The sequence below is a fragment of the Mesocricetus auratus genome, unplaced genomic scaffold, assembly GCF_017639785.1.
Source record: "Mesocricetus auratus isolate SY011 unplaced genomic scaffold, BCM_Maur_2.0 Super-Scaffold_100022, whole genome shotgun sequence".
Classification (NCBI taxonomy): domain Eukaryota; kingdom Metazoa; phylum Chordata; class Mammalia; order Rodentia; family Cricetidae; genus Mesocricetus; species Mesocricetus auratus.
In genome coordinates, this window is record NW_024429203.1 from 5,293,613 (window position 1) to 5,310,509 (window position 16,897).

The 16,897-nt window shown below is 40.7% G+C and overlaps 1 protein-coding gene across 2 annotated transcripts in view; it reads left to right on the top strand.

The window, feature by feature from the left end:
* Positions 1–1,726: 1,726 nt before the first annotated feature.
* Septin7 (septin 7) overlaps positions 1,727–16,897 on the top strand; it is a 61,551-nt gene continuing 46,380 nt past the window's right edge. Inside the window, exons 1-2 of one of the 2 annotated variants that reach the window (XM_005078503.4) lie at positions 1,727–1,888; positions 3,796–3,797. In XM_005078503.4, the coding sequence (XP_005078560.3) occupies positions 1,828–1,888; positions 3,796–3,797 (63 nt within the window). In that variant the 5' untranslated portion in view covers positions 1,727–1,827. The remainder of the gene's footprint in view (positions 1,889–3,795; positions 3,798–16,897) is intronic. The other variant, XM_005078502.4, reaches the window with a different exon arrangement.

Below are 16,897 nucleotides of genomic sequence, written 5' to 3' on the forward strand. Positions count from 1 at the left end.
CAGAATGAATTGGCTGGCAGTTAAGGTGGAACAGACTTAAAGAGCAGTTATAAAAATGTAGACTTAGGGTCAGCATAAACGAAGATACAATAAAACCGGTTTTCTTTGATAAAATTTCTTTCCTTAAAAACAGCTAATTGGAAATGTTTCAAGTTAGGACAACAGTTAAATTGAACAGCCATGTACCCTATCCCTAACTTTAACATACCTTAACTTTTGGCTGCCACATTTTTTGCAGATTACCTGGATAGAAAATAATAACAGGCTCAGTGGAACGCTTCTGTTACATTCCCTTCTCTTCCTCAGTAAAAGTAGCCATTATCTTACATTTTATATGTATCATTTATGAGACTTGCACTTTGATTTCACGGCTTCTCATTTAAAAACTTTTATTCATAATAGCTCATTTCTGTAACTTGCTTCCCCCTCAATAGTGTTAATGTACTTATCCATTTTCACGTTAGTAGCTTTAGTTCTTTGAGTTTCATCATATAGCAGTCTGTGTACAAACCTTTTTGTTTGTTTTTTTGTTTTTGTTTTTCGAGACAGGGTTTCTTTGTGGCTTTGGAGGCTGTCCTGGAACTAGCTCTTGTAGACCAGGCTGGCCTCGAACTCAGAGATCCGCCTGCCTCTGCCTCCCAAGTGCTGGGATTAAAGGCGTGCACCACCAACGCCCGGCTGTGTACAAACCTTTTAATAACAATGTAATCTACCGATCCCATTAGGATTGTTTCACTGACACAACTAGGCAGCCGTGAAGATTTCTTTAGTGCTCACAGTAACTTTGTATGCAAAATTCCTTCACACGTTCTTGAACTTTACAGAGAAGAGTCTTCAAGGAAGGAACTAAGGACAAAATTGAGAATACTCTCACTAGGATGCATGTGAGGCAAGGTTCCCAAATGACACGTCCAAACACCCTCAACTCTTCACTGAGTTTCACAGTTTCCATTCATTTCCTCACCCAGAGCAGAGAGGGGACCAAGGTGAGTCAACGTGAGTGTGTGCAGTCCTCAGGGGAAACTGCTCAAGTCGGCCCTTCCACTGCGCCAGACCACCAGAAATGACAAGGAGGAAGTGTCGGGGCAAGCGGGGCCTAATTTCACTGAAAGCCCCCGAAGCGAGGAAACGTGACAGACGGGAGAACACACACCTGCCTGTTTTTCGTCTTTCATAAAGACGTCAGGTCCGCAGAAGGGCCTGCGCGGGGCCCCCACCCTGAGGGCGATTTTCCAATAGCTGGCTCTTTAAGCTGCGCCTCCCAGCCTTACGCCAATTCCGTAAGGAGTCGCCGAGGCCAACCCCGCGGCTCCCGCGGCTCCCAAACCTGACGTGAAATTGCGCGGGGAGGCTCTGGCGGCGGCCATCTTTAGTCCGGGCAAGACCCCGCCCTCGCGCCCCAGCCACCGCTCCCACTCCGCGTCCCCAGGACTTCCAGTGACAAAAGTAGCGCGGTTAGTCCTAGAAGCGGTGTTGCAGAAACATACAAAAGACCCTACTGTCCACGACAACGGAAGTGCCCAGACGCGGCCAATGTAAACATGGCGGTCAGGGAGGCGCAGCAAATCGGCGGCGGCGCCAGTGAAGTCATGCTGGAAGCGAAGCGGGGCGGCAGGCGGCGGAGGTGGGTAATCTCGCGAGAACGTAGCCGCCTCGGCTCGGCCCGGAAGCCTCAGGGCGGGCGAGAACCAGTGGGGCAGTCCGCCTGCTGCCGCGTGCGTAAGTGGGGCAGCGACGCCGGGCGGCTACGCCGCGGAATCGGCGTAGGTGGCTTTGGAGAATCCGGCGGCTGCGCCGCGCCGGGGCTGGTCGCGGAGGGGGGAGGGGATGTCGGTCAGTGCGAGATCCGCTGCTGCTGAGGAGAGGAGCGTCAACTGCAGCACCATGGGTGAGCCTCAGCCCCCGGCCGCCGGGCCATCCCGGCCCCGGCTCGGGACGCGCGGACGCTCGGTGGCCTCCGGCAGAGCTGGGGAACGCCCTGGGGGGCAGAGGGGCGAGCGGCGCGGCGGGGAGGCGGAGGGCCCGGGGCGCGGCGGCCGGGGGGAGGGGAGGGGAGGCGGCCGCGGTGACAGTTTGAATTGAGCCCAGCCGAGGCGGCGGCGTTTCCTGCGCCTTGGCGGGCAGGCCCGGGGAGCGGGCGGACGGGCGGGCCGACGAGCCAGCCGCGGCCTCAGAGGCTGGAGCCGCCGGAGCCGCCCCGTCCCAGCCCAGCCCTCGGCCGCCTCCGAAGCCAGCCTTTCCTGCGTCTCCTCCGGGCCTCGGCCCCGCGGCCTGGCCTGCCCGGTTCTCCAGCCGGAGCAGCCTGGCCAGAGGTCCCCTCGTGGGCGTGTGGGCCGGGCGAGCAGGGTGGGGATCAGTGAGCGAGCTCGGTGCCGGTTCTCTATGGGCCAGCCGGGGAGGGAAGAAGGATGCACTGGGCTGGGGCGGTGGAGGCGGCGGCGGCGGCGGCGGCGGCGGAGGAGGAGGAGGCTGCAGCAACTCCAACCAACGTGCTGCTGCTCGCTTCCCCCTTCTCCGGGCGCAGCCAGGAAGGTTGATGGATGGCGAGCGAGTCTCGAGACGCATCCCGATCTTAGTTTGGGTTTAATTTTTAGGAAAAAGGCAAAGAGAAGGTCTGGAAAGGGCGCCCCCGGGAGGAGGTGTAAAGGATGAGACTGGTGTTGGGAAAGGGGAGGGGGAGTGTGGGCAGACCCGGACTAGAGAAGTTTAAGGAAATTAATTTTTGGAAATAATTTCAGTATTCTGTTTTTCTCTTAAGCCTTTTCATTTCCTTTCCTCCCCCACATGCTGGAAAAAGAGCAGGCCATTTCATTCACATTTTCCACTCCAGAGTTCCATTTGGTACTTTTTATGTAGTATGAAATAAGCGGCTAAGTTATTTTCTTACACATTTCTTTTTTGCTGAGTTACTTTTTAGAGTACACTGTTGCAAGTCTGCCTTCTTTCAGTTGAAGGGATAGAATCTGTGATGACCATATGTTTGCTAAGTTACCGAAATCATTACTTAGTACTTAAATCTTGGCAAGTTTATTGCTAAATAGTTCAACTTTAAGAGTTGTTTGGTTCTCTAATTTTGATGAAAAGGAAACACATCCTTCTGATCTCTTCTGAGAACTCAGAGGAATAGGTAATTTGGAGTAACAAGCGTTTCTTTTCCTTTTTTTTTTTCTCCTTCTTACGTATGTATGTGCATTCTTTGGTGAGAAGTTGAGGAAACTCTAGGTTTCATGCGTCCTGCGGGAGTACAACTTGTAGAGTCCCTGGACATAAACGGTTTCTTCTGGAGGCAGGAAACAATCTTTCATTCCATCGAGCTGAATGGGACTCGAGTCTTTAGGGCTTGAATGGAGCTATGATAGAAATGTGTAAGCTATTGGTAGTTTACATGATAGCAACGTGTCATTCAGCCATGATAGGGCAATGAGAGGGAACCTGGTCCTCGTTACACTTTCATTAAAAATATCACATATACATTCAGGCTTACAGAATTGAGAACCAAGTTTCTGTGTGTTTATGGAAAGTTGATGCATGATTTCCTAACTTAGCAATTTATAGGTGCTGGTTTTGGTTTAGAGATAAGATAATTTGTACATAACTACATGAAAAAGTTTTGGTATTATTTCAGAAGTTAGAAAATGGATTAGGTGGATTTGTGCATTGCTCCCAAAGACACAGTCTTTTGGAATATTTGAACCAGTGTCAGGCCTTAGGGCAGTTTAAAGGATTGTGCTTTAACAACAAAAGTGTTGAACAGGAAATAGGAAGAAGAATTAGCTATGCGGCTTTTATGACCAGCTGTAGACAGGTTGGTTTCGGTCATATAATTTTCTGGTATGTATATTCATCATGGACTGTGTATGGTTGGGACTGACCAGTAGAGTAGTGTTGCTTGACCACATTGTCTGGAGCAAACCTAATTACATATTTTGACATGAAAAGCTATCTTCAGATTTATTAGAAGTTGAGATTTGTTCATGCATTTTACCAAGCTTTGAGACAGAAATAGGTAGATCCCATTCCCTGTGTTGTGGTCAAAAGTGCAGTGGGGCAGGATGTTGTTGTGGGTTAGTGGTCTTGTCGTGAGAAAAACAAACACACACAAACACCAAAGATGTTCATGTTGCATTTTTCTTATTTTGGATTCAGTTATTCTGCCCACCAGAAGCTAGTGGGAAAGGCCCCTGTTTGTAATCTCTAGGAAAGGTCACTTCGAAACAAGATAGATTCCAGAGTGGGTCCAACAAGAAAATAGTAGAAGTCAATGACTGATTTAGGTTTTGGGGAGACATAGTTTTTTTTTCTTTCCCCTCTTCCCCTCTTGGAGAATAAGGAGGGTTTCTGGTTCAAAGTCTTAATAAAAATGCACCTTACCATGACTAAGAGCTTCAGCTTTGATGTCAGCTATGGATTTTCAGATCTTCATTAGCCCCTTCTGCTCATGTGTCAGCCATTTAAGTTAGCGCTTACAAAACAGGAGGATGATTTAATTTTTTTTCTTGTTTCTTCTCCCTCCGTAAGTCCCTTCCTTTATTTCCCCACCACCCAAAATCCGAAGTACTGTGAATTTCTTTTAAATAAAAGTGAAATGAGAAAGACCATGAAAGTCCCAACTTTGTTATTAGGTTCAATAGACAGAAATGGTCCTGCTATTAAAACCATTTCTGAGAGAGGGCATGCAGTTTAGTGGCAGAGCATTATTAGCTTAGTTAGCATCTATGAAGCCCTGGGTTTGATCTCCAGCAGCTCCAGCCCCCACAAAGACATCTGTTTTTGTGCTTAAAATGTCTGTTTTAACATAAACCTACTTCCTTTTATACACCAGTCCACCCTGCTTTCAGAATAGTTAACTGGATTAGGGTTTTGTGCAGTAATTTCTGGGTACCTAAAGATGGTGACTTATCAGTTATATTAAAGATTATGTACTCTAGCCAGTAACTTTAAAAGTACCTTGAAAACTGAGAAGAGCAAAGTATACCTTGTGTTTGAAAGAATGGGGCTGCTGCTATTTACATTATTTTGAGGATTTTGAGTCTTGGATATTCATGTATTTGTGTTTTAGTTGATGTTTGCTTTATAAAGAGTATAAAGAAGATATCCCTCTTCCCCACTAATCCAAGAGTTACAATAAAAAAGAGTCTTTTTTAGTTTTAAATTTGTAAAAATGAGAGAGAGAGAGAGAGTGTGTGTGTGTGTGTGTGTGAGCGCGCGCGTGTGCGTGTACGTGCAGGGGGCATGTGGAGTTCAGAGGACAATTTGTTGGAGTCAGCTCTTTCCTTTCACTGTGTATGTCACATAATCAAACTCAGGGGTCAGATCTAGAGACAAGTGCTTTTCTACCCTCAGCATACTAATTCTATTCCATTCTACTCTGGAGCCATAACTGAGTAATTTTGGTAGCTTTACTTGATGAGCCTCCAATCAATGTCTTAGACTTGGAAATATTAACATTTAGAGTTTATTTTTGTTATGTGAGTACAACCTGTAGGTGAATGTATGTATGTATATGTGGTGTATATATGTGTGTATATTATATATTTAATATTTCTCAAACTTGAGAATTAGGATTATTTAGATAGCTGTTTGGTCCCTCCCTCCCTCCCTCCCTCCCTCCCTCCCTCCCTTCCTTCTTTGGTAAGTTTATCTTTCATTCCTTTTTTTCTTTTTTGGTAATTGACATATTGGACACTGTGCTAGATCAGTAAGTAGAGCCCAGAGTATAGTTTGTGACCCTCAAATATGAAGAGTCAGTCATGGCCTTGTGTTAAAAAGTGTAGATTATCTGGGTCCCAGTAATGTTTCTTGATTCATAGTATCTGGGAGAGGAGCCTAGGAATCTTCATTTCCAAGTGTTTCCTATAAATTAATAACTTTACTAAGGTATAACTTTTATACTATAAAATTTATAGGTTTTAAGCACTTATTTCAAGGAATCTTGATAATATAAACATATGCATCTTGTAGCCGTATATACCAATCAAGATAATTGAATGTTTCTAGCATCTTGACATTTCCTGTGCCTTAACATTGTTGTTCTAGGTAACTGCTGATCTGATTTCTGATAGTCATTGATTAGATTTTTAAAAGCAGTTTAATGAGATCCATATTAATTTTGTATTACACATATATATTATATAGTTGACTTATTTAAAAGTTTTTTTCGGGGGTAGCTTTTAAGGTTTTTCCTTTCCTCCTTTTTTGTATGTGGTATTTATTTGTGTACTTGTGTGTATGCAGGTGTGTATGAGTGTGTGTTTCTTATCTGCATCTGTCCGTCCGTCCATCCATCCATCCATCCATCCATCCATCCATCCATCCATCCATCCATAGAAGCCAGAGATCAATCAGTGTTGTAAGCCTTCCTCTGTGATCTTCACTTTATTTTTCTTTTTGGTACATGCTTGTTGTGCTTGTGGTTATGCATATGAGTGCTGGAGTATGCGCCTATTTGTGTGCGTGCAGAAGCCAAAGGAAGATATTAGGTACCTTCATCTATCACTGTCTTTATTACTTTGAAGCAGGGTCTGTCACTGAAGTGAAGCTCACTGTTTTGGGATCTACTTGTCTCTTCTCAGTGCCATGGTTAGAAGTATGTGCATCCATGTCTAGCGTGTGTGTGTGTGGTGTTTGAGATTTGAATTTGGGTCCTCATACTTACATAGTAAGTGCTCTTATCTATGGAGTCACCGCCCCAGCTCATGACATTTTTCTCGAGACGACATCTCTCACTAAACCTAGATTGACTAGACTAGCTGGCTAGCAAGCCCCAGATACCTGCTGCCTCCACCTCCTCTCTCTCCGCACCAGGGTTGTCACACTTGGGTTTTATAGCTTATTCTTGGGTATTGGGAATCCAAATTCAGACCCTCATACTTGCATGGCAAGTACTTTACTGACTAAACCATCTCTCCAGCCCTTTCTTTATAAGATTTCAAATGCACAAGAAAAAAAAGTTAAAAAGTTGATAAGTCACCTTCGTACATTTAAAGGAACTTAACTCTAGTAGCTTTCTAGGATTATATAAACAGGCTTGGGATGAACCCCTGGAAATCTGATTAATTTTTTCAGCAATATAAAAATTTTTCTTTTAGAGTCTGATCTTTGTAAAATAGTCTTGTAATGGCAGTTTGGTATTTTGTAAGTCTTTTTCACTGAGTGAATAAACATCGATTACAAAAGTCTTATACATTATGAAATCTCAGATAACTTGGCCCCTCATAGCCCCCATGCATTTGTTATGTGGTTTCTCTCTCCCTCCCTCTCTTTCTTTCTCTTTTTTCTTTTCTTTTTTTTTTTTTGTGGGAGTGTCTCACTGTGTAGTCTTGGCAGGCCTGGAACTCATTATGTAGACCAGGCCAGCCTAGTACATCACCTGCCTCTGACTCCCCCTGGGTTTAAAAATGAGCACTACCATGCCTAGCTCCTTCTGCCTTCAAAGTCTTTCAGTTTCCTACGCTTCAGGTCATACACTTTAACAGTTTCTTATCTGTACTCTGAATGATTTTAAAACATAAGGAGTTAAAAGTCAAATAGATTTCCCGCCCTGTGACATACATCTATCTCTCTTGCCTCATTTCCCCAGCTAGTCTATTTTACATTATCAGTGTGTAAAGATAATTCTTATTTTTTACTGCTGTGTAAATCCATTATATGGTTTCAGTCTGTTTGTGCTGGGATAGCAGTATACCTAAGATCGAAACAATTATAAAGAATAGGAACTCAGTTTTTACAGTTTTGGAGGTTGGGAAGGTCACTATCCAAATGCCAACAGGTTCATTAGCACTAAGGAGGCTTCCTAAGTGCTTGTCCTTGTGGTGGGAAAACTCAGAGTAAATAGCTTTCGTGTATCTCTTCACAGTAATACTTCTAGTTTTTAAACCCTAACTATTTTTTACAAGATGTTTTTTGAATTTATAAAATAATTATATCATTTCCCTCTTTTCTCCAACCCTTTCCATGCACCCCACACATTTTCTCTCAGCTTCATTGCTTCTTTTTCTGTTATTTTACACACACACACACACACACACACACACACACACACACACACACACACACACAGTATGTAAATGCAACCTGCCTGGTCTCTATAATGTTACCTGTATGTGTGTGTGAGATCTCAGACTGATGACTTATTGGATAAACAGTTGGGGCACTCTTCCTTGAGAACACCATTTCTCTTGCTTTCAGCATTCCTAGTTGCCCATAATTCCTTACTAGGCTGGAGGCCCTTCGAGTTCTCCCCATTACATATTAGCATGTCCATTGGTGGTGTCATTGTTCAGGTCTTGTTAAGCAGCTCTGCTGATGAGACTTAATGGGTGTAGCCTCTCTGACATTTCTAGGAACTACAGCACCACAGCCAACTTCCTGTTCCTCTGGTTCTTAACAAACTTTACTCCCTCTTCCAAAATGATCCCTGAGTCTTATGTGCAGGAATTGTCTTATAGGTGTATCAATTAAGACTGGGAGTCACACAATTTCTTGTTCTCTGCATTCTGATTGGTTGTGATTTTTCTGTAATGACTTTTGTTGCAAAGAGAAGTTTCTTTGATGAGGGGCAAGTTATAAGGGTAAATATTTAACATGTAGTTAAGAACTGTGCTGGTTTAGTAAGAGGGCAATTTTAGGTTTTACTCCAAGATCCTTGACTTCACTAGCCCTGGGTCATTCATTGTCTTGGTTTCCAGTATCAGAAATGGTTTCCCTCTTGTTAAGTGGGTCTTAAACCCAATTAGAGAGCTGTTGATTATCACCAACGTATGCTTGCCATTACTGCACCCTTAGGGTTATCATGCCAGGTTGGACCTTGTTGTGGTTTATAGCTGGGTAGGACTGTTGGTGGCTTTCCTTCTTTGGAAGCTGTCATGGCATCTTCTGGTACCATGAAAGCTAGTCCTCATGAAGGAAACTTTCAGGTCAGATACAGCTCAGGCTCTCTAGGTCCTGTGTCTGAAGTGAATGGTGTCTTCAGCAATAGGGACTTAATCTTCTACTTCTGGGGCCCTCAAAGGACAGCAGCAATAGTGATGTTGGGAGTTTCTATAACACCCTGCCTCCATGTACACATCAGAAGAGGGCACTAGATCTCATTACAGATGGTTGTGAGCCACCATGTGGTTGCTGGGAATTGAACTCATGACCTCTGGAAGAGCAGTTAGTGCTCTTAACCTCTGAGCCACCTTGATTGATAACTCAAAGCCATCTCTTCTTGCTTGGTGTTTCTCTCTCTCTCTCTCTCTCTCTCTCTCTCTCTCTCTCTCTCTCTCTCTCTCTCTCTCTCTCTCTCTCTCTCTCTCTCTCTCTCTCTCTCTCTCTCTCTCTCTCTCTGTCTCTCTCTTTCCCCCTCCCTTCTTCCCTCCCTTCCTCCCTCTCTCTCCCTCACTTTCTCAGAACATTGTGAGTCCAGATGGGAAATTTTCATTTAAACAGTATGTATACACAGACTTATGTACTATATTTAATTTTAGGTAGATAGATATAATTCTTGATGAATTTTTTTCAGATAGCCTTACTGTTAGTTTGTCCTCTCCCCTATTTTTATATTCATGCCCCTTCCCTTAATTAAAGCCCCATGTTTTCCCCATTTAACTCACTTGTCCTCTCCTATTTCCCTCTCTGTCCTATCCTTCCCCTTTTTGTTGAAATTTTCAGGTTCATATTTAGGGTAAGGTCCCTAGTTTCTTGATTATTACAATGTTTATTAAAATCTGAACTGTTTTCCAACTAAGACTTAACATTATTAATTTTTGGAGTAACATTTTGTGTTATGTACACAAATTTTCTTAAGGCTATAATTAGAGTTCTTTTGAAGAAAATGTTTGCTTTTCTCAATTTTAGAAAATCTTTTGAGTAAGATTATTTTTGTAAGAGGGAAAATGTAGTTTTATGTTTTTGCTTTAAATTTATGCTATTTAAATAAATAACTAGCATACCATACTGTTTTGAAATATGAAGTGATTTCTATAAGGAAAAATTCTCCCGTAACTAATATACTTTCATTCATTGACATTCTAAACCATCTTAATAATAAATAGACTTTTATGGTTAGGAGGGGAGAACAGTAAGTAACTTCAACCATTGTAGATTAATTCATGTTCATTCTTAATTGATGTAATAAGTGGTATTATGCCCCGCGTTAGTGTTGGAAATATTTTCAGTGCTGGAGGTTCATTATTCACTAGGTAAAAGAGTCCAGAAATTTGTATTTTAAGTATTTAAGGTGATTCTGATGAACAGCTGGGCTGAGAATCTTCCTTAGGTTATAAGGCAATATATATGAAAGTTAGGTATTCTTTAAATGTAATCTTCTGGTCTATTAAGCTATTACTAGTCTATTTTAAATATGTGTATGGTATTCTGGTGTTAAAATTGCTTAGCTGTTTTGCTGTTTTTGGACATTTCATAGCTTCATAATTTTAAACTGTAAATAACATTTGAAAGAGAATGTATAACAAACCTCTCTCCCTTCCCCGGCTATTCTTGGGAGTGTTTCTTAGTACTTTAGGTTTGTAATTTATATTTTTTATGTTATTGGTAGGAGCTGTTTGTTATATATGATTATTCCCCTGCTTTTAGTAGAATACTCTAGGCTTTTAAAAACTGCTGTCTGGTATATTTGGCTTTGTGCTACAAATTATATGTAGCATGGGTTATTAAGTAATAAAATGAATTTTAAAACTATGTAGTTTTTTACATTTTCTACTTTGTGGATATATCTACCTACCTTTGTTATTTTCTTTTTTTTCTTTTTTTTGTTTTTTTCGAGACAGGGTTTCTCTATTGTTTTGGAGCCTGTCCTGGAACTCGCTCGGTAGACCAGGCTTGGTCTTGAACTCACAGAGATCCACCTGCCTCTGCCTCCCGAGTGCTGGGATTAAAGGCGTGCGCCACCACTGCCCGGCTTTGTTATTTTCTTAAATAATTTCCTATTTCTGTCTGTCATCTGTCTATCTATCATCTTTTAATTCATTGAATCCAGTTACTGCTGCCCATGTGTACACTAATGTGGGGTTCCCTCCTGGCATATGGGGAAATCTACTAGTGCTCCTTCCAAATGACTCTTCCCTCCTCCAGCAGTCATCAGCTGCTAGCAGCTCTTCATTTAGGGGAGGCATTCAGGAACCCCTCCCCACTTCATGCTGCAATTTTAATTCCAGCTTGCTTGGTCTTGTGCAGGTAACCACCCTGGTGTGAGTTTGTGTGAACAGTTATCATGCCATGCCTTAAGGACATCATTTCACACATTCCCCATCCTACAGTTCTCCCTATGGTGTTCCTTAAGCCTTAGCTGGTAGTTTGATGATAACAGTTGTTCCATCTACAGCTGAGCATAAAGTCACTTATTCTCAGCCCTTTGAGCAGTAACACTACCCACTCTAATAAGAAGCTTCTTTGACCAAGTGTGGGAGCAGTACAAATTATATAAACATAAATATTTAAAAGGTAGTTTGACAACAATGACTTTAGAAAAACCACATCAATAAGTTCTCTCCTAGGGCCTAGGACTCCCCTAGCCATGTTTTGATGTTTTGACCATGTTTACAGCACCAGGTCTGATTTTGCCTGTGTAGACACAGGCCTCAAATCTAATTTAAGGTCTATTCTATGCCCGTTAAACATTGAGCTAGATTTACATGTTTGGTTCTCAGTTACATCCTATGAAGGTGAGGTACTGGGTGAAAGGAACATAAATTTAAATAGGAATAATTCTTGTTCTTTGGATGTATAAAATAGTGTTTAAACAAAAGAGCTACCAAACCCATTTGACTGAAGATGCTGATAGTTTGGAGAAATGAAAACTTGGCATAAGTGGATGGAATTAGTGAAAGCATAAAGAAAGTAGTCAGCCTTAATATATGGGTTCTTGATAGAAATCAAAGGTTGGTTAAATACAGAATACTTGAGGTTTACTTCAGGGAGATGATTGCTTATTCTGTGATGTAGCACTTTATAGCCTTCTTTTTAAGTTTCTGACAAAGAAGGGAAAATGTGATATTTTGTTTATGATCTAACAAATAAAACTTGCCTGAAGATCAGAGAAGCAAAGTGGCCAGCCTGTAGAGAGTTATACCTCTACTAATACTCATACCAAAAAGGCAATTCTGTCCTTAGACTGCATCTATAGACTGCATCTATCTCCCAAACTTCAGACTGCACTGAGTTCTCTCTTCCTGCCTTAATTCCTCTCTAGTGCTGGGATTAAAGCGTGGAACCCCAAGTGCTGAGATCACCTATGTGAGCTGGTTGTTTTAGACGGGATCAATTTCATGTAGCTCAGGTTGGCCTTGAATTAGAGATCTCTCTGCCTCTGTATTCTGAGTGCTGGGATTAAGGTGTGTACCACCACTTCCTGGCCTCTATGACTAACTAGTGTGGCTAGCTTTGCACTCTGATCTTTAGGCAAGCTTTATTTGTTAGACTATAAACAAAATATCACCATACCGTGAGGCAAAAAGGTAACTACAGTTACTTTGCTGGCAATTAGAACCACAGGCAACAAAAGACACTTGAGTTTGTGTTATAGCAGTGTGAAAGCTGACTGAATAGTAATAACCTCTTAAAATTTTGAAATAACTTTAGATTTGCTAAAGGGGTATATAGTCTCTCTAATTAGAAAGTTAAATATTTGGCTAACATAGAAATAATAACACATATGCATGAATATGGTGGCATGAAATGATCATCCACTTTATTAATACTGGCAAGGATTAAAAGAAATGTCAGTTGAACCCTTGTTTGGTATTTGATAATTTTTTAAATAGGATATCATGTAACTCATGTTCTCCTTAAACATGTTACATAGCAGAGACTAACTTGAAGTACTGATCATGCCCCACAGCTTAATGGCTGGGATTTCAGGCGTGTGCCATCACACTAGTTCAATTTAACAGTATCTTTTAGTCTGTTGAACATTTTTTAGTACAGCTGGGGGGTTTCATTGCTTGTTTGAAGAGTGGGTTTTCGAAGTCTAGTTGGTTTAACAAATTAGAATCTAGCTAAGATAAGCCAAGGACCTTCATTTCTGTAGCTTCTTCACTGATTTTACTGTTTCAATTTCTTCCTAACAAATCCATGTTAAGAGTATTGTACCTAAGGCTCTACCTTACTATAATAATTTACCTATTGTGGAACTTTAATATCTTTTGCTTATAGTATAGGTTTCTAGGGTTATAGTTAAATGCTATATTTTGGGCTCTATTGCTAGGATTTTAATTGCCTATTTATAGGCAGGGGGCTAGGTGTATGTTTTCATCAAAAGCTTCCTAGGAACTCTGTATCCTCCAAAGCTAAAAATAAAAAAAGGGATAAAGGGCCATAGACTGAAATACTAGAATTTGCTGTTTTGAGGTATTATTATTTTGGTTGCTCCAATAGCTTAACAAAGTAGGCTTTTCAAATCCTTAGTTGTAGAGTTAGCTTATGATTTTTATAGAATCTTTATGGTTCCCTAAAAATTTAGCTAATAATTTTATGCAAAAATTAACTAATAATTTTATGCAGAAAATTAAAGCACTTCCCAGTAACTACATTAGTATGTTACATCTCCCTCCAAAAATCAGATGTTTGTTTTCTCATGGGAATGCAGTAGGGAAGCATTAAAAAAGATTACAGAAAGAATTCATTCACTTACAAAATTGTACTGTTCAGAATACTACACTAAAATACAGAGTACTCATGTACTGTGTGAACAAAAGACACAATAATGACTCATTAAATTGGAATAAAGTGAATCCCTAAAATTTTTGGGATATGGGCTTGCTTATTTTTCTTATAATTTCATGAGGTCTCAGGATTGGAAGGAAAATCATTTAGTCTCATCATGGAAGCAGCTCAACCTGCAGTCTTCATTAGATGGCTGTTTAACCCTGAAATATCCAATACGGTAGTAACATTTGGCTGTTGAACACTGTAGTTGAGGTTAGTTTGAATTAAGATAGGGATCATAATATGACATGGAAGCACAGATTTCTATATAAAATATCTTGTTAATTTTATATTGGTTGTGTGTGGAGACAAATGTTTTGAACATCTTGCATTGGTGTTACAATTAATTTTACATGTTTCCTTTTGCTTTTAATGTGGCTACGGAAAATTTAAAATCTTGTGTGACTTTCATATAGTTTTGGTGGTCCACCTATTCTGTATTAGAATATCACTATTTTCTGAGGAAGTTATGCTCTTACTATTACATAGGTGAATGATAGAGGTTTTCATTTGCTTCTTGAGCATAGAGGGTAATTTCATCTTAAATACTATGTAATCCTCTGGAGGCAGTCCTCAGGCTTTTCTGAGTTTTTGGTAGTCTGTTTTCCATTTCCTTTAACACTATGGGGCAGAGAACCAGATCCCTTGAACTGTTGTTGCTACTGTATATAGCCTTTCTTGGTACTATAGTCTAGATAAGTATGCTAATGAATATTAAAGTTAACCTTTTAGGGCAACTTTCTTTTCTTATTATGTATCTTGTCAACTAAGATACTATCATCATCTTGGGCTGCTATAGTTTGCTTATTCATTTTTTTCTTAAATTAGAAGAACTTATACCAAATGTGTCCCACATCTTTTTTCTGAAGTTCTGCTGCAGTTATGGCCTTCATTAAAATTTTTGTCTTTTGGATTTGGGATGAGGGAAAAGGCACATGATTTGGTTCTACACATTTCCATATTAAATCTTACTTTGGAGTCTTAGAGACATAGAAAGGAATTTTTAGCTTTCTTAATTTTTGTTACTTTCAAAAGGTACATGGGTACCTTCTGTGCTTTCATCAAATTATGAAATATGTTAGACTTGAGGTCATAAGACTGTCAAATCCTTGTGACGTATAATTCTGCTGAAGTTGTTATACACTAAGCTGCTGTTTTATCTGTTTCACCTTATTAATATAGCTTTTTTGTTTATTTGTCTTTTGACACAGGGTTTCTCTGTGTAGCCCTGACTGCCCTCTAACTCACTCTGTAGACCAGGCGGGCTTCGAAATCATAGATCCTCCTGCCTCTGCCGCCCAGTGCTGGGATTAAAGGCATGTGTTGCAACTGCCCAGCTATTTGATAACTTTATTTCTCTACTTTCCTTGTATTGGTTAACCTTCCTTTGTAGTGTAATGAGTTTGTAAAAATAAAAACAATGTCTGATTTACCTGTTAAAAGGTGAACCCATGGTGGCTTTTGATATACATGGCTTCATTTTCTTTCATTGTATATTTTTAAAAGTGGAGGTATTTCTGATTCTTTGCTTACAATTTGGGAGATAGTAGAAAAAAGAATTGTCACCAAGCCCAACTACCAAACAACACTGGTTTTCTTTCAGATTTTTTTGTATATGTATTTATTGTGGGTGTGGGCATACTTGTGGAGGCCAGAGGACAGCTTACAAGAATTGTTTTTCTTTCCGCTATGTGGGTTTTGGGGATCTAATAAGTAAACCATTCCTGAAGATCAGAATGCAGAGCTAAGCCACTAGTTAACAACATACCTAGTTAAGAACTATGCCACTAGTTAGCCACACACACACACACACACACACACACACACACACACACACACACACACTAAGCCATTAGTTAGCTATACACCTAAGCCACTAGTTAGCCATAGAGGACAGGCAGTGGTGGCCACACCTTTAATCCTAGCACTGGGGAAACAGAGGCAGATGGATCTCGGTGAGTTCAAGGCCACCCTATGCTAAATGAGAATGAATCAGTCTAAACAGAAACAGTTCACGCCTTTCATCCCAGCACTAGAGAGAATAGACAGCTCTGCAATATCTGTCTTTGGGTTTTTATTATTTTTGCTACAGAGTTCATGTCTTCATGCTTGGCAGCAAGTACCTTTCTTTACCCACAGAGCTGTCTAGCTGGTTGGCTGTTAATTAACTTACAAAAATTGCCATAATGATGATGGCTAATGGTTTAATTTCTTTGGTCTGACTCAAATACATGTACTCGTGAACATACGCATGTATTTTTTTTAAGTTATTGCAAAACTTTTCCAATTAGAAGCAGCATTTACATCTTTACTGGGGATTTATGAGAGTTAGGGTTTACTGTATATTTACTTAGCAGATTTATAGAGGCAGCCTTTTTTTTTTTTTTTTTTTTTTTGAGGCACGTTCTCTTTATATAGTCCTGGGACATGCTTTGTAGATAGTGCTGGCTCCTAGCTTGTGATTTCCTCTCGCCCCTGCCTTCTGAGAACAAAGTCAATCATACAACATGTGTAGTGGAAAACTGAGGACATCCTATATGCTGAGCACACACATTGCACTGTGCATGTCCTCAACCTCAGCCATCATTTTAGTGGCCTTATGGATCCTGAACTTGAGTTCCTTTTGTCAAATCTTTTTTGGGTTTTTTTTGAGATAGGCTTTCTCTGTATAGCTTTGGAACTTGCTCTGTAGACCAGGCTGGCTTCTAACTTAGAGATCCGCCTGCCACTGCCTTTTAGTGCTTTGTTAAATCTTAAAAAGATTGCCTCTATAGTTTCCTCATTTCTCCATTTGTGGTCTATTAATTCAGCTCTACACGCCAGCTCTCTTGAGCTTTGTCCTTTTGGATGTCTTTTTCAGAGAATAATAATTTCACATAAATTCCAAATGTGTTATGCTCAAGTTACAGGTTGCTATTAGAAAAAAAGATCACATGATCAGGTTCACATTCAAAGATTTATGGTCTTCAGCCTTAGATGAACAGGTTGCTTTACTGTCCTGTCCTCTCTCTGATCCTTAAAATTTTGTTGGTTTGTTTGTTTTTTGTTTTGTTTTTTTTGGGGGGAGGGTGCTTTTGTTTTTCTTTTGGCATTTCTCTGGATTGAACCAGGGCCCTATGCATACTAGACTTGCCACTGCTTACATCTTATTTAGCCTCCTTTTTATTTGGAGACAAGGGAGAGTCTCACTAAG